Below are 24,949 nucleotides of genomic sequence, written 5' to 3'. Positions count from 1 at the left end.
CTGCACTCTAAAGCAACAGGTTTGTGGCCAAACTGTCAAACAACACAGAGATACGTGATTTGCAAGGTAACACTGACCCAGTGATGTAAAATGTACAGTGATATAAGTTGTGATAAAGTCAGAAGTTTAAATGTTTGGGGTAGGTAACACTTCATTTTTCTCCTATGATCAAGGCTACATTTATTTAATCAGAAGTGCATTAAATACTGTTTTGTATAGAGGGTTCAAGCGCTTACGGCATTTAAGCATACAAGGAAAAAGACATTACATATTATTTAGCAAGGCTGTAACCCACCTAAATCAATGATTTAAAAAGTATTTTGGCAAACCCAGGTCATTTACCATAGAAATACAGTGTTGTATAGCACCAGCTGTGGTCCGATCTTCTTAAAACTTTGGTTTTACCAGGTTTTCTTAAGTTCTGAGTTTTCCTTTAGGCTTTATAGGATTTTGGGTAAATTTGGATGGTCTCCTTTTCTAAACGACCCCATTATAGCTTCCCAACGGGTAAATTTTAACATTTTTATTAACATTATTAACCTAGAGAGTCCAGAGAATAGTACTGCACTGTTTTTTTTTATTTCAGATTGAGTAAAAACCTAGGACTAGTTCGCAAAAGTAGGTTTTTGACATCTCAATCATTTAACAAACGATTTGATTGACAGCAGTGGTTCTAGAGGCAAAGTTGTTCGAAATGGGGACTGCTATCGTATGATACGAATATCGCACGCATGTGCGAAAAACTGTGCCATGTGCAATCGTTTATACCGTTGAAAAATGTAAAATCACACCCCCCCAGTGGCCAATTTCTTTCAAATTTCTCTCAGCCCTTTGAGGCCGTGAGTCAAACAAGCCCACCAAGTTTCATCCCGATCGGCCTCTGTTAACCTTGTCTAACAGGTGCTTAAAATTTGTCGGCCAATGGCAGACGTTTTTTTGAGATACACAAATGTCCTTATAGACACTTGTGGAACACTGGACCACGACCGCGCACACAGATTTTCATGTTTTCATGTGAAATGACAAATGGTTGTGCAGTTATAGCCATTTTTATGTTTTTTCCCTCTAATAGCGTTACCAAGTGGCCAAGCTCCACGGAATTGTTTTTTGTTCGCTGTAGTGCCCCCGTCAGGCCGATTGGGGCGAGCCTTGGTCACGCTGTAGGTGGTGTGAGTACTACCATCCCACCAAGTTTCAAGTCTCTGCGGCTTACGGTTTGGTCTGCACAATCAGTTTTCCATGGAGATCACTGATCCGTGACCATTCTAACAATTACAATAGGGTTTCAGCGCTATAGTTAACAAGTTAGCGAATATGCTTTTTCTGAGGTAAATGTAACATTATAAGCTCTTACACTGACGTCTTTCCATGGTTGAAACACAGATTGAGCGATTATATAAGACAGAATACGGATTTCGGTAAGTTGTACTCTTAACATACCTTTGAATGTTCATTCATGTTTATTTTGTGCTATAACTTGTATTAAAGCGGAGGAGACAATCATGACTGAGACACTACAGCAGTCGGTCACTCCACATAAAACCGTGCCAAAATGGGATTTATTGTTTGAATATTGTAATAAGCACATCATTTGAAATTCAACACTTTGTTTTATAACAAAAGTAACAAAGCACTAAGCTTATTGCGAGTTATTGGATAGGAAGTGCGCTACAAAGTTCTGTAGATTAACTGAAAACAAGCTAGACTAATAGATTCTTGGAATTTAAGAATCAATGTAATTTCGTAAAAATAAGAATTGATTAAAATTGAGAAATCAAAATATATACATTTTTTAACCAGCCCAAGTGTAAACAAGGCCTAACAAGTGGTTTTGGAGAACTTAATCTTGATAAACTTGATAAACCATTATGACAGTTAATAGGAATGTGCACGAGTACAACAAACACCAATAAACCGGTCACCCAACCCAACAGCTAACAGAAGTTCGTATAAAAGTCTCTGTTTTCTGAACAGACCAGTAAGGAAGTACACAATCCCCTTTAGGACAAACGGACACATATTGCTATGTGAACCTAATACAGTTTGTCTCTCATTCTCTCACAGTTCCTTCCAGCTGTCTTGGCTTGTTCACAGAGGCAGCTGCCCTTTACTCCACTGAGAGGAAGACACTGTTGCCCCGCAAGAAAGTTAGGAAGTGAGAGGGAGCTAAGGGAGCTACATCTGGAGCAGCACCTGCTACAGCTGAGAATATGGGAATGAAATAAATGCGATTTAGTCTGTGAATGTGAACGCGTCTGCAGAGAACAAGAAATGATTATACTTCAGGCATACAATATGCCCTATTCATGCTTGGTAAATAAAATATTACAGCAACCTTTATCACTCTTACACCACCTGCATGATAGGACATTATGTGGTTAAACATTTACATGGGCATTTGCTTAATGAGGTGAATGATTCATAAGGTGTTGTGTGTTGTTTAGGTGCTTGCTGCTTGGCTTAAGCTCTGCAGGAGAGCAGAGAGGTATGTTGTATTTGAGCTTGTACAAAGGCAGTACACAAGAATGTGTTTGAGTCACCATGGAGAGACTGTAGTTCATATTGTCAGTGGACAAAGATGGGATTTTTTTATAGCTGTTCCTAACCAGGGTCATGTAAATCAGCCCAGGAGTGTGTTGCGAAGTAACTTCAACAACAGGGCTTTCTGAAAAACACAATGAGGTGCACTTGAAAGAGCAGAGGAATTGTGCCATAAACCGACGTCACAAGCTTCGTTTGAAACACAGACAAGTGTAGACACAGTCAAATAAGTAGAGATGCAGTGATATTAAAATAATTATCAGTATCGACCAGAATTTTCATGTTATGGATGACAAGCAATAAATAACAGACATTAAAATTCTATTCTAACCTGTCAACATAATATTAAAAGACTAAAAACTAAAATTTAAATGATTCATGATTTCAGACATTACAACATTATAGTGCACAGTATGAAAAATGGATTTTTATTATAAAATTGCCAACATATTGATAATATTTCCATATTACGGACAACTGCAAAAAAAGCAGACATTAAAATGAACTATCATTAAAATAAATTAGGGCTGTCAAATGATTAATCACGATTAATCGCGATTAATCGCATACAAAATAAGTTTGAGTTTGCCTAATTTCTGTGTGTGTACTTTGTGTAATTATGTATATATAAATACAAACTCATTCATGTATATATTTCAGAGTATATGTATTTATTATAATACTTACATAATTTATATTATATATAAATACAAATATTTGGTACATAACCTATTTTACATTATTTTGTATGCATTTATATATACATAATAATTACACACAGTACACACATAAATTAGGCAAACTCAAACTTTTATTTTTTATGTGATTAATCGTGATTAATCGTGATTAATCGTTTGACAGCCCTAAAATAAATACTTATAGAAATCTTTAATAAATTAATTAAATTAGCATTTTTTCAAAGATGGCAAAGGTAATCTAAATGTAAAAATAGGGGAAATGCGCATGTACAATTAAATATCCAAAACTGGCCATTACTGACAATCTCTAATATTGTTTGACAGCCGATATAGAGACATCATGCATCTCTACAAAAAGAGACAACCTTGCAGTAAACTAAAATGCAAAAACATTGCTAAACAGTAACATGCATTCAAATGCAGGTCAAAAGAGAAAGAGAGTGTGCTGTCAGGGTAAATCTATAAGACAAGGGTCAAAGTCACATACTAGAGACACCAGAAGAGAAAAACAAGACTGTATATTTGTTGTGCTCCTTCATATAGTTAATGTGTGATGTTAGGAAAGACCAGTGAAACTACATTCTATGGAGTGCCAGTAGTGTTCAGAGCACTCGTGAGTGGCAGGCGACTGTGCGGAGATGCACAGAAGAGTTCAGGGTTAGTAGTCCGTGTTAGACGTAGTACGTGGATAAACAATTTGGTCTACCTGAGCTCAGCCTGTAGGGGTTTAATGGGTCTGGTGCCCAAGCACTGTCCTGCTTTACACTCTCCATCTCCAAATCTGCATGCCGGGAGGAGAGAAAGGGAGAGGGAGGGAGGGACCCAGTTAGAGAACATGAGAACAACAGCTGCACATGCAGCTCTATTAGCTTAGCAGTCTTTCAGGAGAATTTTCAACCCTTCACTCCACATTTCCTGTCCGTCAGGAAAGTTTCACAACAGTTCTGAAGCTGCTATAAATGATAAACAAAATGGTGCAGTAAAACACACGTGAAGACACACACTAGACTAATGTGGATAAGAGTGCTCTAAGCTGGAGTGCAAGAGAAACGTTATATGGTACTGCCAAAGGACAGCTTATGCATGCAGGAAGAAAGTGTGATAAAAGAATGCTAGTTTGAAAATATGTGTGTGTGCGTTTGTGTGTGCGTGAGAAAAAGAGAGCATGAGACGAAATGTTTGTGACTATAAGTATGTTTGTGTTTGAAGGGATAGGTATCGCAAAAACTAAATGGTCAGCATGTACGTAGCCTTATGTCATTCCAAACCGATATGTTAACTAAGCTCTTTCAATACAACAAAACAAAACAAAACAGAACAGAACAGAACAAAACAAAATCCTCAAAAAAAAAGTAAAAAAAAAAAGATAATAATAATACTATAACCAACCAAAAAATAAATAAATAAATAAAATAAATAAATAAACAAAAGAAACTAATCAGTGTCATTCCAAACGCTATGCTAACCAGTCTCCTTCCACAAAAAAAAAAAAAAAAAAAAAAAAAAAAATCCCCCATAAAAAATGTAAAAAAAAAACAATATTAAAAAAAAACTAATCAGTGTCATTCCAAAAGCTATGCTAATTATAGATAATATAATATATAATATAATATAACAAACAAACAAAAACTAATCAGTGTCATTCCAAACCAGTAAGCTATACCAGTCTCTTTCAACAAAAACAAAACAAAAACAAACAAAAAAAGTAAAAGAACATAAAAAAATAACACTAACCCAAACAAACAAAAAACAAAATATAAATAAACAAAAACTAATTAGTGTCATTCAAATGGTACTCTAACCAGTCTCTTTCCACAAAACAAAACAAAACAAAAAACAAACAAAACAAAACCAAAAACTCCTTCAAATTTTTTTAAAAGTAGCTAGTAAAATAGAATAATTCTAACCAAGCAAACAAACAAACAAACAACTAAAAAAATAAACTAAATAAAAATAAACAAAAGAAACTAATTGGTGTCATTCCAAGCGGTATGCTAATTATTCTCTTTCCACAAAGCAAAACAAAAACAAAAAAACCAAAAAAACAAAAAACAACAACAAAAGACAAAACATAAAAAAAAAAAAAAAAAAAAAAAATCAATGAAACAAAAACAAAACAACAAAAAAAAAAATCCCACCAAAAAATGTAAAAGAAACTAAAAGAAAAACTAACAAAAATATCAACAAAAGAAAAATAAACAAAAAACTAATCAGTGTCCTTCCAAACAGTATGCTATGCCAGTCTCTTTCAACAAAAACAAAACACAAACAAAAAATTAACCAACCAAACAAACAAACAAACAAAAAAAAACAACAAAACAAAAACAAACAAAAGTGACATTCCAAACCAGTACGCTAAGAAGTCTCTTTCAGCAAAACAAAAAACACAAACCAATAAACAAATAAATAAATAAAATAAAAGAAACTAATCAGTGTCATTCCAAATGGTATGCTAATCAGTCTCTTTCCACAAAACAAAACAAACATACTAAGTCATATGAGTTTGGAACAACATAAAGGTGAGCACATGTAGACACATAATTTATTTCTGGGTAAACTAGCTCTTTAAGGCAAAAAGGGAGGCATTGGGAAGAGTATACCAGCACGCACAGGGTGGGAACAGACTCCAGGAGGCCGGCCGCAGACCAGAGCAGGGGGACGCTGAGGGAGCAGTGGAGGAAGCATGGTCAAATAACATCGCATATGCATGCAATAAGTGCAAAGCAATGCAACATACATTCCAAATACAGTGACACCACGGCATCAGTACATGTACAATCAGTAAAAAAATAGAGCTAAACCCCAGCAAAAAAGCAAAGCAAAGTCAAAGCTAATGATACAAACTCCATACACCTCATCTGTTTCTTGCATTGCCCTTAATAATGAAACAGTGAAAAGCATTGCTGTAATTACGCCCAGGAGCCCCAGGGCTTTTTTCAGGCTGATTACGCTGTGTTGTGCCACGCCATTGCATCTCAGCAATGATATTACTCCTACAAGACGACGTGTACCACAGAGCCCTACCACCCACCCACTGCAAGCCAGCATTCTGATTGGTCCGATGAGTCACGACAATGATGACGACGATGATTCACCCCTCTGCGGATGCCAATAAGCATTGATTTGATACACAAGACGGCTAAAACCAAACAGAAACGGCTGCAGGTGATGGATAAGTCTCCGGACAGCTTGGCAGGCCAGTTAGTCCAAGTTATGATGTAAACTGACCTCTCAGTCCGCATGGTCCACAGCCACTCCAAATATGACTAAACATACTGCTCGTTAGGATTGTGAAAGCCAGCAACAGTCCATTTGAGATTCGATTAATCAAACTGTTTCTTTTAGCGTTTCAGAAAGACATTCTGTAAATAAAAGGGAATAAACTGTACCATTCTGAAGCACAGTGTGTGGTGTACATTAAAAGCACATACACGCTCCCCAACAAACCATTAGGAGTGAAATGAGGGAAAGCAAACTGTGCAACTATGAGTGTAATAAATGAAGAGGGTCAAAGGGTTCCTTCTTGAGGAGGGAGGGAAAAATAGACTCAGACTGGGTGTGAACCACAAATTTCCCATGCTTCGAAATCTGAAAATGACGTGCTTCGAAATCTGAAAACCTTGCATGTCTCACAGCCAATTTGTTGAAATCTGAAGTGACACTTTCTTAAAAAGCAGCTGTGCCCTTCCCAAGGACGACAGGCTCTGAAACATCAAACAGCAGCTTGTAGTTTTCTCTTCGTGGAGGTTTGACGATTTGTGATTCATGCAACAGAACCCAGAGGCTCCAGTAAGCACCTGTTCCAGTTCACTCAAGTACACACACCACACATTCGATCCAAGGCTTTCCAATCCACGCTCTCTCTAATATGATTAACATCTCACTGCAACATTAGTAACAAGCTAGCCTTCAAAAAGCAGCATCTTTTCAAAGACCCGGAGAAATCTGAATGCGTATGAGCAGCATTCAGCGTTAGGTTTCCTGATGATGCTTGCTGCCGTTTATAATACCCTGCAGTAGAAGTAAGCTGTTATGGGATGGTTAATACAGACGTGAGCAGAGGAACTGATGAGTTGTCCCAGCAGGGTTTGAGGTATGTGTATGTGTGTTTTGTGGTACCTGGTTTTGGCACAGAGTTGGTAACAGACTGCGGGACCTTGTCGTTTATCAGCTCCACACACTCGCTGGGAAAGAAGCCAACCTGTGAAGAGCAGAGAAGGTTTGAAAAGCTCCTTCTCTCTCTGGAGACACACATGCCAAGGCTTCATCATATCACTCTGCGTTCTGCTCTTAGCCACATTCAGAAAATAAAATGTTACTGTGTCATAACACAATCCTTCAAAAGACAAACTACGGAGCTAAAATAATGTGAATAGTTAACCTGGTATTTTTTATAGACTGTCATGTGACAATACCTGCTAGGTTATCTTAAAGGAGAAATTCACTTCCAGAACAAAAATGTACAGGTTACTCACCCCCTTGTCATCCAAGATGTTCATGTCTTTTTTTCTTCGGTCGTAAAGAAATTATGTTTCTTGAGGAAAACATTCCAGAATATAGTGGACTTCTATGGTGCCTGTAAGTTTGAACTTCCAAAATACAGTTTCAATGCAGCTTCAAAGGGCTCTAAACAATCCCAGCCGACGAAGAAGGGTCTTATCTAGCGAAACGATCATTTTTTTTTAAAATAATGTACAATTTATATACTTTTTAACCTCAAACACTCGTCTTGTCTGGTCTCTGCGACATGCATGTGAACTCCAGGTGTGACCTGTGTAATCCAGGTCAATTCAGTTAGGGTGTGTCAAAAAACTCCCATCTCATTTTTTCCTCTAACTTCAAAAATCATCCTACATTGCTGATTTACCTTTTTTTGTAAAGGGCTTTTGATCATCTTTGCATGTTCAATTTGTAAACACTGCGTTGGTACTTCTGCAGCAATGTAGAACAATTTTGAAGAGGAAAAAATGAGACGGGAGTTTTTTGACATACCCTAACTGTTTTGACCCGGATTACACAGAGTTCACATGCGCATCACAGAGAATAGACAAGACAAGGGTTTGAGGTTCAAAAGTACATGAACTGTACAGTTAAGAAAATAACCAATCGTTTCGCTAGATAAGACCCTTCTTCCTTCCTTAGAGTCCTTTGAAGCATTTAAACTCGCAGGCACCATAGAAGTCCACTATATGCAGAGAAATCCTGAAATGTTTTTCTCAAGAAACAATTTCTTTATGACTAAATTAAGAAAGACATGAACATCTTGGATGACAAGGGGGTGAGTAACTTATCTGAAAATTTTTGTTCTGAAGTGAACTACTTTTTTAATACTGTTTTTATTTATTTATTTATTTATTTTTTAATCACAACTAGAGGTTTTTAAAAAAATATAGCCTGATCTCATTTAATTAATGATTATATTTTGAACCACTGGAGTGATTAATGAAGTGTACAGCACAGTAAAAACAGGTATCTATTAGTTGGCACAAACTGCATCACATCTACAATGATTTGTAACTCATCTAAAATAGCTGAGAAATTAATAATACACTACCGTTCAAAATTCTTTTTGGGGCACTTTTAAAAGAAGTTTGGTAATCTCATCAGGGGTGCATTTATTTGATCAAAAATACAGTAAAAATAGCAAATGTAAATTATTATTTCAATTTACATTAACTGTTCTGTTTGTCTGCAACAGCAAAGCTAAATTTTCAGCAACTATTACTCCAGTCTTCAGAGATCATTTAAACATGCCATTTTGGTGCTCAAAAATATTTTGTATTATTAATGTTAGTGCTGTGCTGCTTAATATTTTTGCGGAAATCATGATTATTTTAGGGTTCTTTGATGAATAGAAAGTTCAAAAGAAAAATTCTAAAAATTCTAATAAATGTCAAATTGTAAATGTCATTTTTGATTAATTAAATCAGCATATTCTAATATAAAAACGATAGATTATCAGTGTTGACAACAGTTCTGCTGCTTAATATTTCGTTGAAAACTGTGATACTTTTTCAGAATCCTTTAATAAATAAAAAGTTTAAAAGAACAGCATTTATTTAAAATAAAAATATTTTATAACAATATAAACTACCATTTAAAATTTGTGATCAGTAAATATTCACCAAGAATGTGTTACATTTACAAAAAGTGATAGCGAAAACTATTATAAATTAAATAATTAAATAAATTAAACTTTAAAATCCATTAATATAGATTATATCCATTAATTTAAACAGTAATAATATTTCACAATATTACTGTTTTTCTGTATATTTTGATAAAGTAAATGCAGCCTTGATGAACAAAAAATAATTCTTAAAAAAAAAAAAAAAACATTAATCTTACTGATCCCAAACTTCTGAACAGCAGTGTATCTTATTGATCCTTAACTCTTTGTACTTTTTTTTTTTTTTAATTGTACTGTATATAAACTGAAGTTGGGGTTTAAGTGCTATACTGCAAATATTACATTTACAAGATCTATTTGTATTATTGCAAATGCTAGCAATTTTCAGTGATACATTCTACATTGATAATTATGATGATTTGATGGCAGGACAATGAGGGATGCCAGGACAAAGTTTAAGCAATTTCTCATATTAATATTTGTAAAAAAACAAAAAAACAAATCGAAATCTACTCTGTTGTGACATTCCAGTTTCATATCAAGGAAAGGATCTCTGAAAACAATAACATAATAAGGCTTATACATTTCAAGGCTGCCTATCTTATAAACTTGCAGATAAAAGGAGTTGAAAGAAGATTCAAAGTTCATCAGTTTCCCATGCACAAACTAAAAGGACACACAGAGCCAAATGCTCATGCTTGCAATGTTTTACAACCTAAAGTTTGATTTTATCAGTCTATCACCTACTAACCTACTGCAGATTTATGAATCAAGACAAGGTTTTCTCTATTATATGAGCTTATCTTGCAGAAAACATTAACCATGTCTATAAGTACACCCTTGACTCTATGACCAATCACAGAACTTTTGGCAAAGCTCAGTCTCTGCAACACCAGAGCTTGATTACGACTTTGACGCGAGACCCTGCTGACATCAGTGTGTGCTGATTCTCATGGTGACAGCTGGCACTACTGTGCACTCTTCTTCCACCCAGACAGATGCTGGCTACCTGACCCAGCTGTAGCCTGCCAGAGCTCAGTGTCAGACTGCCCCCCGATGGATCCAGCACACATCTGCCACCATGAGTTGGTCTCCCTACAAAGGCTCGAGCTGTGACTGACTGGAGACGCAGAAATGGCATAACACGCCAAAGCACTGAATACCAACAGGGCCAGACAAAGGCAGCATTGCTGGGCATATGCAATGGGGCAATAAGTTTGACAAGCTGGCAGAATGAGAAGTGACTCATGACTGGGTCTGTGTACTTATACACACAGGGGTGAACGATGAGCCAAAGTCATCTAATAAACTGGACTAGATTCCTTTACACATAGACTATATTTTACACTGACAACTGAGTCATTTTGTTACTCATATTTGGTAATATGAGAAATGACTCAACTTGTTTTTGACACTTTACTAGGTGGTGGCAAAGCATTTGAAAAAGCATTTGCCAGATAGATTAAAGGAGAAGTCCACTTCCAGAACAACAATTTACAGATAATGTACTCACCCCCTTGTCATCCAAGATGTTCATGTCTTTCTTTCTTCAGTCGTGAAGAAATTATGTTTTGTGAGGAAAACATTTCAGGATTTTTCTCCATATAATGGACTGATATGGTGCCTTGAGTTTAAACTTCCAAAATGCAGTTTAAATGTGGCTTCAAACGATCCCAAATGCGGTTGCAAATGATCCCAAATCATTCTTGCAAATGATTCTTTAAAAAACACAATTTCTTTACGACTGAAGAAAGAAAGATATAAACTTGGATGACAAGGGGGTGAGTACATTATCTGTAAATTGTTGTTCTGGAAGCGGACATTTAAAAATGTCATTGTTACAGTTAAACGGATAGTTCACCAAAAAATGAAAATTACCCATGATATACCTTCAAGCTAACCTAGGTGTATATGACTTTATTCTTTCATACAAAAACAACTGGAGTCATTTTAAAATAATGTCCTGGCTCTAAAGATTGTGGTTTATAAAGTTTCAGTATGAATCATTTTTCTTATACAAATGCGTCAATTCACTTCAGAATGCCCTTATTAACCTCCCGGAGCCATGTGGAGCACTTTTTATAATGGATGGAAATTTTTTTGGCTTTTTAAAATCTCAACAGCCATTCACTGCCATTATAAAGCTTGGAAGAGCCAGGAGATTTCTTGATGTAACTCCAATTGTATTCGTCTGAAAGAAGAAAGTCATACGCGCCTAAGCTGACTTGAGAGTGAGCAAATCATGGGGGTAATTTTAATTTTTGGGTGAACTGTCGCTTTAACTACAATTTAAAACAATTTAAATTATGTCTGTTTGATGATATGAAAAGTGATGTAATCAAGCATAACATTTAACTATTATTTCAAACATAAATCAATTAAATATTTGTCTGTTTGTCAATTTAAAAAGTCTTATTAATGCAGAATTTTATTTTAGATGCAATATAGCTGCAAGTAGCGATTAACGGGGTTCAAGTGCTTTGAGGCATTTTAGATCAAATGGAAAAAAAAAAGCATTTCTGCCAGAGATCTCTGATCCGTGACCTTTCTAGCAATTACAATAGGGCTTGAACCCCTAATTAATTTAACGTGAATTTCATGTACAGTTTACATGTTTATTGTCAATTCAAAGTGTCTATTTATTTTAAACATTTAAAAAATGTTGTGTCTTTTGTCTCTTGCCTTGATTATGCATTACTTTATATTAATCAGTTTAATTTGAAACAAGCTAATTTAAACTTAACTTCAAAATTCAATTTATTTGTCAATATAAAAAGTGAAAGATTTGTCTATTTACATTCTTAATGAATTTTTTAATTGGTTTCTTCGTTTTATTTTTAAATAACTCTGATTGTTCCTCCATTGCAGTCAAGTGACAGGCTGGCAAACCAACAGTTTGCAGGTTTAACTCTTATTGAAGACTGGAGAGTAACTGTGATCACAGTGAAAGCACTTAATCGCCAGTTGCTCCAGGGGGACTCCACCTGCAATTTCCAAACTGCCATGTACACTTGAAATAGAGGGCTAAATCACGCCGAACAAACCTGGAAACCGTGTTTTCCTCTCCACCAGGTGGTGTCCTCTTTGGGTGGCATGTCTATTACGGAAACAATATCCCCCACCTGACACAGTGAGAGAAATGAATCACAAAATAATCATTAGTATGGCAATCACACATCCTCAATACTGCATTAATCTGTTTTCATTTTTATCCCAGTCACCTCAAATGACAGCTCATCAGCTGCTTGGGCAATGTAGCGCTTGATCACGTGGGCCGCTGCGATAGCTGGAACATTTATGGATGATTCCTCATGCACCAGCAAGTGATTCCCTTTGTTGTCAACCTGAAGAAAGAGATAAATATGGCATCTCAGCTAATGGCAACATTGAATATATGTTCGATGAACATTTCTCATCCTCACTGATTATTCAAGTGAATCATCAGCTATCTCTGCTCAAATGGTATCAAATCAGTACCTCCATCCATGTGAGGGCAGGCCCACAGTTGATCTTATTATCAGCAATCGCTGAGAGACGGGAGAGGTAAGCCATCAGCATCTGGGAAACTGCCTGTGGGGAGGAAAAAAAGTGAGATGGAGAGAGGGTTAAGCAAGTTTGACAACTTCCAAGGGGGTAAATCTATAAATACAGAGTACTTTTACAGGGAGGTTAAAAGCTCACATAAACCTAAGAATGAGTGGTTTGAGTTAGCATAATTTTTCATTGAAAAACGGTAGGGTAGGTATAAAGAATGCAGCTTTTGTGTAAAAACTGTGTGGAGTTTTGACATAAAACATGCAGAATTAAAATCTATGCATATTTCAACTACACAACTTGGCTCTTTAGTGAAAAGGCTTGGTATAAATTTATTTGCAGCATAACGGTTATTGTTTTTTGGAGTGTATGTTTGGTGACTGTGGCTACTTTAAAAGGCCTGCAGTTGCACTCTGAGATATAAAATGATCTGGATTATACTTCCACATGGCTTGCTTAAAAACTAATATAGCAGAAGGAGGTGAGGTGGAGCTGTCTTATATTTATACAGCTCGAAAGATCAGTCTAATAAAAGCTCAACCACACATCTGCTTCTAAAACTTTACATCCTATTTAAATCACATTAGATACAGATCAGTCTAAAAATACAGTAGTTATAATAAAAAATTTTCCTAGTGGAAAATAGAGACAAGAGGGTGTCAGCTCATCAGCAAAGAGCTTAACGTTAAATCCTGCGAGTTTAAGTACCAAGCCTACAGAAGCTCTGGAAAAAAAAAAGAGTGTTTTTTTGTGTGTGTGCATGTGCTATTTACAGGATTTTTTATGCAGAGAAAATTAAAGAGAGCATTTCTTAAATGTCAGCCTCCAAAACTAATTCAAGGTAAAGCGGTTCTATAAAACATCAGCATGTGGGTTTTCTCTCTGTTTGTGATTCTCTAGAAGAGACAAAACACAAACACTGGAACATTTGCTTTAAATGTCATAATGCATCTCAGTGTGTATTAAACTGCACTACTGTATATACAGACAAATAAGGTCAAAACAAGGTTAATCAAGGTTGCTTTGTCTCTCTTTCAGAAAAGCTAAATGAGCTGAAAACATTCAGTATGTTGATGCACTTTGCTGTGGAATGTTAAAAATGTTAATGTTTATTTAAAGAGATGGTTCACCCAAAAAAATGCCAATTCTGTTATTAATTACTCACCCTCATGTCGTTCCAAACCCCTAAGACCTTCGTTCATCTTCGGAACACAAATTAAGATATTTTTAATGAAATAAGAGAGCTTTCTGACTCTGCACAGACAACTGAGATGTTCCAAGGCTGAGAAAGGTAGTAAGGACATCAATAAAATATCAATAAAATCCATGTGACATCAGTGGTTCAACCATAAATTTATGAAGCTATGAGAAGCTCTCGTGAACACACGTCCGAGACTGACACAGAAGAGAAGAAATTGATTATTAAAGTCATTATTTTTGATTTCTTTGCACACAAAAAGTATTCTCGTAGCTTCAAAACATTGATGTAGGGTTGGGTAATAAATCGATAACGATAATTATCACGCGATATGAACTTCCTCAAAAAACAATAATAGAGTTCAATAAATGTTTGATAAAATATTTATGCACCAAAGGTGGAACAAAAGAGCGCTAGTCATTTAAAGTGAGCCACTCGGATCGTTTATACAATCTACAAATCGCCATCATTTACCATAGATTTACTGTAGTAACACTAACTGCACAGTGGTATTGTGTCAGAGATGTGTCAGAAATTTATTTTTTTGTGATTAAGCTATAGCATTTATGCATTTATACTAAATGTATTTAGACCACTGTTTTTCATACAAATACCTAGAAACCACTTTATTTTCTTTCCCATGGTACAGATTTGCTATATTTGTGGTTTTAACTGTTATTATCATTATCTAACTGTATGCTAATTAGTGATGGGTTGTTCTTGAACGATTCGTTCATTTTGACGAACGAGTCGTCTCGGGGAGTGATTCATTCAGTCGCGCATACGCAACATCCTATTAGTACTGGAATTAGTTCACCTGTTTCGAGTCTTCGGGTTTTTGGAGTCGTTCGTTCATCTTATGGGGCTGTCACGTGATGAACGAACGACTCGTACCCGAAGACTCAAGAGATTAACTAATCAATTCTCTTTCCGGCTTAGACTGCATAGGTTAAGCTTATTGGGCTGTCACATAATGAACGAACGACTCAAACCCGAAAACTTGTCAAATAAGAAGTGAGGTGAGCTAATCATAGACTAAAGACTCAGGTAACAAACTTATCAATCTTTTCTGTTTCTTATAGCATTATAGTTTTGTTTTGTTTGTAGTGTGATCAACATTTGTGTAAGCAGTAGATGTGTTAGGGAGGTAACATGTAACATTTTAATTATATTTTGCTAAAATGAATGAAATGATTCGAAAAAAGATTCGTTCATTTTGCTGAATGAGACTCAAAGGTCTGAGTCGGTAAAATGATTCAAACTTCCCATCACTAATACTAATATGGAAAAGCAATGATTGATTAAACAAACAAACAAACAAACAATCAGAATAATTATATTTTGACCAGATAAAAATGAGGTTGCTACAATTTTTACAGATATTACTGATTTTGATAATGAACATAAATCTACATCTGCATCCTAACTCAATCTATTATCAAATGTTTATTTCTAAGCGACAAAAAATTTTATATTATTTTTAATATTACCAGGTAACACAAACCTGTTTCTTGTTGTGAAACAATATAACTCATTAAAACATGCAGAACTAAGAAATTATTTGTTTCTATTAAGATATTTATTTTGTTAAGAAAAAATGACTGGAAAAAGTGTAAAGAATTAAAAAGAAAAACATGAATTGTTTGTCATGTTCTGACCATAAAGAATAGTTTAAAGCCACAATTCACTGTCTGGTTTTTACAGCTTTCACACTGTAGCCAAAATCTGCCTTTAAACTCTATTATGACATTTATCATAATAATTATCAACATCGACTCCTACACTGATGTCACATGAACTATTATATCGATGTCCTTACGACCTCTCTGGGCCTGGGAACGTTTCAGTTGCTGTCTATGCAGGGTCAGAAAGCTCTCGTATTTCATCAAAAATATCTTAACTTCTGTTCCGTAGATGAACAAAGGTCTTACGGGCTTGGAACGACATAAGGGTGAGTAATTAATGACAATTTTCATTATTGGATGAACTATCCCTTTAAATACTTCTCCTCAGTCAAAGCATATTTGCGTATGACAAATACTGGAAAGCAATTTGGCCAAATATGTGACCCTGGACCACAAAACCAGTCAATTTCCAAGAAAATCTGAAATCTGAGGGTGCTTTTAAAATAGCCCAAATACAGTTCTTATTACTGTTAAAAAATTAAGTTAAGTTTTGATCTATTTACAGTAGAAAAATTTACAAAATATCTTCATGGACCATGATCTTTACCTAATATCCTAATGATTTTTGACCCACAATGTATTTTCGGCTATTGCTACAAATATAGCCGTGCTACTTAAGACTTCTTTTGTGGTCCAGGGTCACATATAAACAATAACAATGCACACAGTGCAGCTAATGGTACGCTAACATTCAATAATTTGAGGTCAGCAAGACAAGAATTAATAGTTTTATTCAGAAGGAATGCATTAAATCAATCAAAAGTGACAGTAAAGACTTTTAAAATGTTACACAAGATTTCTATCTCAAATAAATGCTGTTTTTAGAACTACACTTTATAGTAACCACCTTCTAATTATGGGGTCTGGTGCCATGGTGTGTATTTCAGCGTTATATAATATAATATGAAGGACAAGTGCTTTAGCGACTGGTGTACAATCAGTCAACAAGAGAAAAAAAGAGGAGCTAGAGTTAAAATGTGCCAACGAAAGCCCATAAGTGTTTATTCATGATCCACAGAGCACTGATGGGATCTCTTCCAGCTGAACCTATCCCAAGATCCAACCTCCTGTCAATTCCTTTCCCAGACGTATGCTGGCAGACTCACCAAAATGTAAAACTAAGGCAAGAGGGGCTACAAAGGAAGCATAATTAGGTCAAAGACGACCGAGAAGAAGCTCGAAACGGCTTCATGTAGCTATAAAATCCAAGGCAACTCTGCTTGTGTTGACTATTACAGAAAACAACATGAATAATGTAGGTAAACAGAAACTGAACAGCGTTCGTTAATGATACGGTCGCTTGCTTCAGTTATTTGCTATGCTTTGTTCATGTCCTAATGAGGCTCATTTGTGTGAGACATCACACATTTATTGCATAGGCAAGCTTCATAATTAGCCCATCCTGTGAGGTGTTTGTTCCTATAAATCAGAGCCAGTTAACCTTTTATAATCATCTCAGAGTTTGTAATAGTGAGTTCGCTTTTCAAGATTCAAATGCATCTTTACCAAGATTGCCTCTCTACGAATAAAACGCCACAATCCAGTAGGTGAAATATGACCTAGGAGCTGTTTTCTCGTACTGGGAAGCTCAAAGTGCCTGATTACACACAAAACCATCGTGTGAGCTTCCACTTAGCAGCTCGGAGAGACTTCCATTACTGCAAAACATAATGGGTGGCATTATCAGCCACTCAAACTTCAAAGCAGATCAATTTAGCTGTGAAAATATGCCACGGTTCAAGTATACTAAGCTAGGTTTGCCCAACACAGCAGAGAGAAGAGGTTTTTTTGAACATTACAGGGATATCCATTTGACGGTGTCTCTAGGGACACCATTAGGTGCTGTTAACCAGCTTCACTGAGCACTCGCTTATCACAGATGACTAAAGCTGCTCTGAGAGGGGCATCTTGCAGGATAAGCACTGTGTATACTGGGTATGAAAGGTCTGAGCGTTCTGTTTGCAGGCGAGAGCCTGAAATGTCTTATTGGCCGCAGGGGAGTGCTCAAAAAGAAGCGTTTGGGGGTCTTACCTCTGCTCTCTCCCTCAGGCTGTCGAAACGGGGCAGCTCGGGGAGCTGGGAAAAGCGGCGGTCATAGATGCAGAGATGGAGATGCTTATCCAGGACTCGGAAATCTTCATAGCTCCGTCTCACGATCCAGCTTCGTCCCTGAGGAGTGGTAAAAGAGGGCCGTAACTTAAAAAGGTAAACAAGCAAGCTTTAGAGTGTTGACGTTTGGTCTGCAGGGTAAATACGAGGGCTCGGTTCTTGGATAAACCTCATCTGGCCAGTGCTGCAACATGATGACCACACACAACAGCCACTTCAGAGAAGCCACATTACAGCTGTGTGTGTGTTTAACCCTGGACAAAGCAGCATTCAATGCGTTGAGGAGAGGGACAGTGACAGTGTTTTATTTTTTTTTTTACAATTAAAGCTAGATGTGCATTTCCTGAAGGAAATGCTAATACTTTTAAATAGAGAATAGAATCTAATGTTTGGGAAAAATAATATATGGAACTATGAAACGCAGATTGAAAAAAGGCGAATCCCAGTTCATTACACATTCTGTGGTAAATTCTAGAACGTCAAGAAAATTACGAAGAAAAAACATTGCATCATGAGAAAAATATGTTTGGTGTTCGGAAAACAACACTGGCTGAGCTTAAGCAGGCAAGCTCTGGATTTTATCAGCAAATAAATATGACTTAGGGTCAGTAAAATTGTTTACTGTTTGTTTTTTGAAAGAAATTAATACTTTTATTTAGCAAGGATGCATTAAAGTGATAAAAAATTACTTTAAAGTAATTTATAATGTAAAAGATTCAAATAAATGCTGTTCTTTTAAACTTTCTATTCATCAAAGAAACCTCTGTTAAAAAATCCATTATGTTTCCACAAAAATATTAAACATCAAAACGCTGATGATAAGAAGAAATGTTTCTTGAGCACCAGATAAGCCTATTAAAATTATTTCTGAAGGACCATGTGACACCAAAGACTGGAGTAATGCTTTGCTTCACAGGAATATATTCGATTTTTAACTATATTAAAATTGAAAACAGTTATTTTAAATTGCAGTAATATTTATCAAATAGATAAACCGTTGATGACCATAAAAAACCTCTTAAAAAAAAAACGATCTCAAACTTTTGAACAGCAGTGTAAATAGAAAACAGTCATTTTAAATTGTAATATTTACAATAGTACTGTTTTTACTGTATTTTTGATCAAATAAATGCAGTCTTGTTGAGCATCCGACCTCAAAACTTTACAAAACATGACTTATGCTCATCAAGACTGTATTTATTTGATTAAAAATACAGAAAAAAAATCAGTAATATTGTGAAATATTATTGCAATTTCTATTATTCTTTTTTTATTTTAATATACTTCAAAATATAATTTATTTCTGTGATGCAGCACTGAATTTTCATCAGCCATTAGTCCAGTCTTTAGTGTCACATGATACTTCAGAAATCAGGGTAAAATGCTGATTTATTATCAGTGTTGAAACTGTTGTGCTGTTTGTTGGTTTTTTGGAACCTGTGATACTTTTTCATTTGATTCTTTGATAAACAAAGAGTTAAAAAGAACAGCATTTGTTCAAAATAGAAATATTTCCTAACATAATAAGTCTATCACTTTCTATCCACTTAATACATCTTTGCTGAAATGTGCTGTATTAGTTTCTATAAAAAAAAAAAGAAAAGAAAAAACTAGCAGTGCAACTTTCTCCAACTTTGATTATAAATCAGCATATCAGAATGATTTCTGAAGGATCATGTGACAATGAAAACTGGAGTAATGATGCTGAAAATTTAGCTTTGCATCACAGGAATAAATTATATTTTAAAATCTATTAAAATAGAAAATAGTTATTTTAAATTGCAATAATATTTAACAAAATGACATTTTTTTTCTGTATCGGCGTTTACAAATCTTACTGTTCCCAAACTTTTGAACGGCAGCGTAAATAGAAAATCATTTTAAATTGTAATATTTTAGAACAGTACTGTTTCACTGTATTTTTGATCAAATAAATGCAGCCTTGTTGATCATCCAACCTCAAACTTTACAGAACATCAACTCAACCTGCACAAAAGCTTCTCTGAAAAGGTCTAAATCTACATAATTACACTACAATACCATCTGACAGCAGGATGAATCAGCAGCTGCATAAAGCACCTGAGAATTCCCAATCTGAAGATGCAAGTCAATGTGAAACAGAATATGCTGATGGGATCCTACGAAGAAGAGTGTGGGAATAAACAGAGTCTGGTAACTTTCTCATCCCTGCCTCTCATGCTGGATTCCCTTTGCTCAGTGCCTTTGTGGCTGCCCTGTGTAAAGCATCAATCATCCTGACAGTGCTCTGCAGCTTGACTAGGGCACATTGTACACTGCTGCTGAACCAGTGTTGACCAATCAGATCCCTTAATTAAACAATATACTGCAGCATATGTGTGTTACAAAAAAGTTGTATATACAGCAAAATAACTGCTTGCATTGCAAATCTAGTAAACGTAGTAAAACTTCACCTGCCACTTGTGAAGATTAGCCACAAAAATTAATTTTGGACTCTTGTATACATGATAAGACCATAACGAAGCATATTCTTGCTAAATTTACATTGCATAGACCTATTATTCGCTCGAATGCGCTCGAACTTCAAATCAATTTATGACACCACCCCTTTTAAAAACCTATTCAGATTTTTCCTCTCTCTTTTGGAATGTCTGCACTTTTCCTTTCATTATTTCAGTCTCCAAGCCACAGAGCCCATATCCACAGTAAATGGAAAACCACAATGTCTTTGATTTGACCTAAACACATCTCTCTGAATCACGGCCAGGGAAAAAAAACCCTCAAAAAATCCTGGTGTACTAGTACACCCATAGAGAAAAACAAACAGTTGTTCGCCTTCCTTCTTCCAAAGCATTTCACAGGGGACTAACTTGTGCATTTGCTAGGGAAAAACGGCAATGAGAGTGGAACTAAAGTGCTTTTCCTGTACGTCTGATCCCTGTCCATTCAGAAGGCTCCTGGCCTGCACCCTCAGTCGTTAATGTTTTTTTTTCCCTTTATAAACACACAGGAGCAGTGCTGTGGATTTGGACATCTTCTCACACACCAGGATGGAATGAGGTTTCCACACACAAACCAAGACTTCAGACATTTTTCCACTGAATTTTCAACCAGAGCTGCCAGCGCTCAAATCAAGTGCACAAGCAGCCAGCTGCTTGAATTCTGTACTAAATTTAAAGGGACAGTTCACTTAATGAAAACAGTCCATTTAAATTTTTAAGTGAATTGTTGCTTTAAGAAGCTTTTTTTTTTTGCTTCTAGGACAGTTAAAATTTTGTAGCAACCAACTTATGCCAAAACGTAGGTCTACATCATACATTTATAAGCAACAGCTCATAGTTGGGATTAATTTACAGCTTTACTGGGGCGTCTCAAGTAGATGATTTCATCTCTCCTTTTACTGTGAGAACCACACTCTTGCAATCACAGATTGGTACTAGATTCTGCTAGACTTGTTTTTTTTTTTTGTAACAGTTCTAAACCTGACAATCCAAAAAGCTAAACGTGTGAGACACCGAAAAACTGTAAGATGCAATGAGATGCACAAAGACGCTAATGAGTAAACTACCAGTCAAAAGTTTTTGAACAGTAAGATTTTTTAAAGTTTTTAAAGAAGTTTTTTACTATTTAAATGAACTGTTTTCTATTTGAATACATTTTAAAATGTAATTTATTCCTTTGATTTCAAAGCTGAATTTTTTGCATCATTACTCCTTCAGAAATCATTGTAATATTCTGATTTGATGCTCAAAAACATTTATTATTATTATTACTATTATGTTGAAAACAGCTGAATAGAAAAGTTCAAAAGAACAGCATTTATCTGAAAAAAAAAGCTTTTGAATAGTGTATGTCACAAAAGCTTTTTATTTCAGATAAATGCTGATCTTTGTTCTTTCTATTCATCAAGGAATCCTTAAAAAATTTACTCAGCTGTTTTAAATATTGATAATAATAATAATAAATATAGCTGCAAGCAGCGAGTGTCGGGATTCAAGCATTTAAGGCATTCACGCATAGAAGGAAAAAGACATTACATATTATTTAACAAGTCTGTACCCAGCTAACTCAGTGATGAATGACTGCTTGTTTTGAATCACCTGTCGCATGTGCTCAGCAAGTTTCGTGAAGTGTTGAGTTTTCCTTTAGGCTTTAGAGGACTCTGGGTAAATTTAGACAGGCCCTTTCACTAAAGGAGCCCGTTATAGCTTCGCAAAGGGAAATTAAAATTTTTTTTGATAATTATTGGTTTAGAGAGAGAATTGCACTGCAGTGTTTCTTTCCAGATTGAACAAAAAATCCTAGGACTAGCAAAAGTCCTAGTCCTTTTTTACATCTCGTCAGCCATTTAACAAACAATCTGATTGACAGCAGTGGTTCTAGAGGCAAAGTTGTCTGGAACGAGGAGTTGTATCATATTGTTGAATTGTGACTATGTGTGGAAAAACGCGAGACGTGCTATCGTTTATGCCCTTGAAAAATGCGATATCGACCCACCCCAGTGGGCGATTTCTTTTAAATTTCTCTCAGACCTTTGGGGCCGTGAGTCGAACAGGCCCGCCAAGATTTGTTCCAATCAGCATCCGTTAATCTTGCTTAACAGATGCTCAAACTTCTTAGGCCGATAGCGGCCATGTTTTTTGAGACACGCAAATGTCCTTGTAGACAGTTGTGGCACTACGAACCAAGACCATGCGCACAATGGGACAAATGGCTGGGCAGTTAAAGCCATTTTAATTTTTTTCCCTCTTATAGCACCATCTAGGGGCCAAGTTCCACCATTTTTTTCCTGTAATCTCAGATTGAGCTCTTACATAAGTGTTCTGAGTTTGGCGGCGATATCATTCTGTTTAGGAGTTATAGGCATTTTACTAAAAGTGGCCCTGCCCATTTGCAACGTTGAGTTGAAAGTTCAACTTTTTTTTTGATAATTACTGATATTCTCCAGAGAATCTTTCTGCACTGATTTGGTTCCAACTGGGTGAAAAACATAGGACTATTTTGCAAAAGTAGGTTTTACAAAAAATCCAAAATACCCAAAAATTTAATAGTCCGATGGTGTTGAAAATTTAGCTTTGATCACAGGAATAAATTACATTTCAAAATATATTCAAATAGAAAACAGTTATTTTAAATTGTAAAAAAAAAAAATAATAATAATAATAATAAAAATTTGACTGTTTTTGCTGCACTGAAGCAAATAAATTCAGGCTTGGTATGCAGAAGAGAAAGAAAAAAAAAACATTAAAAATCTTACTGTTCAAAAACTTTTGACTGGTAGTGTATGTGCACAGCTATAAATTATTATACAAGATATGCTGTCTTACCTGACAGTAGATCTGAACCAAATACACAGGCTCTTTTGACTCCAGGCCATTCCGTGTCACTTCAGTCTGTTCATCTGCGAGGGTTAACTATAGAGAAAAAGATGAAAGAACGGATGAACAGAAAGAACAGTGAACTTTCTTGTTTTAGTGACAGCTGCAGGCTGCTGATGCTAAAAACACATAAGACATCTATCACATCCTGTTGCTATTATGAGAAGCTTTGGTGCTATCAGTGAATAAATGACTGGCAGTGACGCATCACTCTGTAGTCAGGTGCAGAGACGATTCCTCGGGTTAGAAGAGGTGTTAAATGATTTGTCACCAGCTGAGCATATTGCCTGCATATTATAAATAATAAATACAGACGCATTGAAACAGTGAATCCCATGACAGACAGAGCACAGACTGAGCCATGCGTGAAAAGCAGTCACTGATATTCTGATCACATTTCTTCAGTCCATCCTAGCTTTTAGTTGATAATACATACATGATATGACCTCAGAGAACAGTACAAAATAAAAAAGGCGGCTCATGACCTTTTTAATATTATCTTCATCAACAATAATGTACTATGACTTCATATAAAACATCCTCTTGCCATGCTCACCATATATTAACTCCGATATTACCTCAGGCTGTTCAAACACTGACTCTCTGTGTGTGAATGCCTCCACTGTAATGTGTTATGTGAGTGACTTTCTGCTGTGACTTTTGAGTGTGTTCATACTGTGAGATGGGTGATGACCTCAGTGTGAGACACACAAACATTGAAAAAAAAATCTTTGTCCTGCCAAAAACAAAGGGTGACTACATTTGTCAAGTGCAGCTAGTCACACTCCCACATAAAACAAACATTATCACGCAGAAAGCCTCTATACTAGACTACCATTGTAAAATGCATTTAAAGAGGAACGGAAGAGCAAATATATCTGGGGTTTTTTTTTAATAACAGTTTTGAGTTAGCAGGAAAAGCACTGAGCTGTAAATCTTGATAGTGTGTATAAAAGGTTGCATCCAGGTGGATCCACTGATAAATAATTTAATTATTCACACAAAATTTCCCTCAAGATCAGTAAAGTGTTTCTCCATCTCCATCCATCTAGTTAAATAGCTGGAGTGAATGAGGCACAGGCGGCAATAAATATGAGAGTGGAAGAACACAAAATAAAATCACAACTCTAAGCACTTTGTGCTTGTTTACAACTGATATTAACATCCATTTCAGGTGATTTAATCACAAGTTGTCATGCAAGGCAGCTTCGGTGAAAAGGTTGACCATTTGCACTTAGATTTTAAACTCTTGAATTGATGGAAAAAATTGCATGCTGTTATCCATGACACAATAGTACTTACAAATGTGGTTACATGTGTTTCTGATCAGATCACAAAGTGTTTTGGTCCCATCTTACACATGTATACTCACTAGGGCTGGGTTTGGACACAAACCAGGTACAATACATGCCAAATTTTCTCAAGGAACTTAAAACAAACAAACAAACAAACAAAAACTTAATTAATGCTGTAAAATACACGTGAGAGTCAGTTTGTACTACATTACTATAATATTGAAGGATAAAATTAACTGATTTGTATACAAACGCTTAAGTTTTTATTACAATAAAGTTACAATTACATAATTATATTTTTATTCCAATCTGCTTTTTGAAATGTAAGCTTTTAAATGATGTCTGTCATAAAAAAACTTGACTGATTTATTCAAACATAAGCATTAAAGAACAGTAAAAATG

General features: G+C 35.7%; 1 protein-coding gene across 4 annotated transcripts in view; it reads right to left on the bottom strand.

Moving 5' to 3' along the window:
• Nucleotides 1-24,949, bottom strand: part of arhgap32b (Rho GTPase activating protein 32b) — a 122,992-nt gene that overhangs the window by 18,555 nt on the left and 79,488 nt on the right. For 2 of the 4 annotated variants that reach the window (XM_051093240.1, XM_051093244.1), the window contains 8 exons: nucleotides 23,202-23,288; nucleotides 17,818-17,955; nucleotides 12,847-12,939; nucleotides 12,591-12,713; nucleotides 12,414-12,491; nucleotides 7,359-7,440; nucleotides 5,850-5,900; nucleotides 3,946-4,020 (listed from right to left, as the gene is read on the bottom strand). In XM_051093240.1, coding sequence (XP_050949197.1) covers nucleotides 3,946-4,020; nucleotides 5,850-5,900; nucleotides 7,359-7,440; nucleotides 12,414-12,491; nucleotides 12,591-12,713; nucleotides 12,847-12,939; nucleotides 17,818-17,955; nucleotides 23,202-23,288 — 727 coding nt within the window. The remainder of the gene's footprint in view (nucleotides 1-3,945; nucleotides 4,021-5,849; nucleotides 5,901-7,358; nucleotides 7,441-12,413; nucleotides 12,492-12,590; nucleotides 12,714-12,846; nucleotides 12,940-17,817; nucleotides 17,956-23,201; nucleotides 23,289-24,949) is intronic. The other 2 variants (XM_051093241.1, XM_051093242.1) reach the window with 2 other exon arrangements.

The sequence above is a fragment of the Labeo rohita genome, chromosome 21, assembly GCF_022985175.1.
Source record: "Labeo rohita strain BAU-BD-2019 chromosome 21, IGBB_LRoh.1.0, whole genome shotgun sequence".
Lineage (NCBI taxonomy): Eukaryota > Metazoa > Chordata > Actinopteri > Cypriniformes > Cyprinidae > Labeo > Labeo rohita.
The sequence above is the reverse complement of the archived record's forward strand: the minus strand, read 5'-3'. Positions and strand labels throughout refer to the sequence as shown.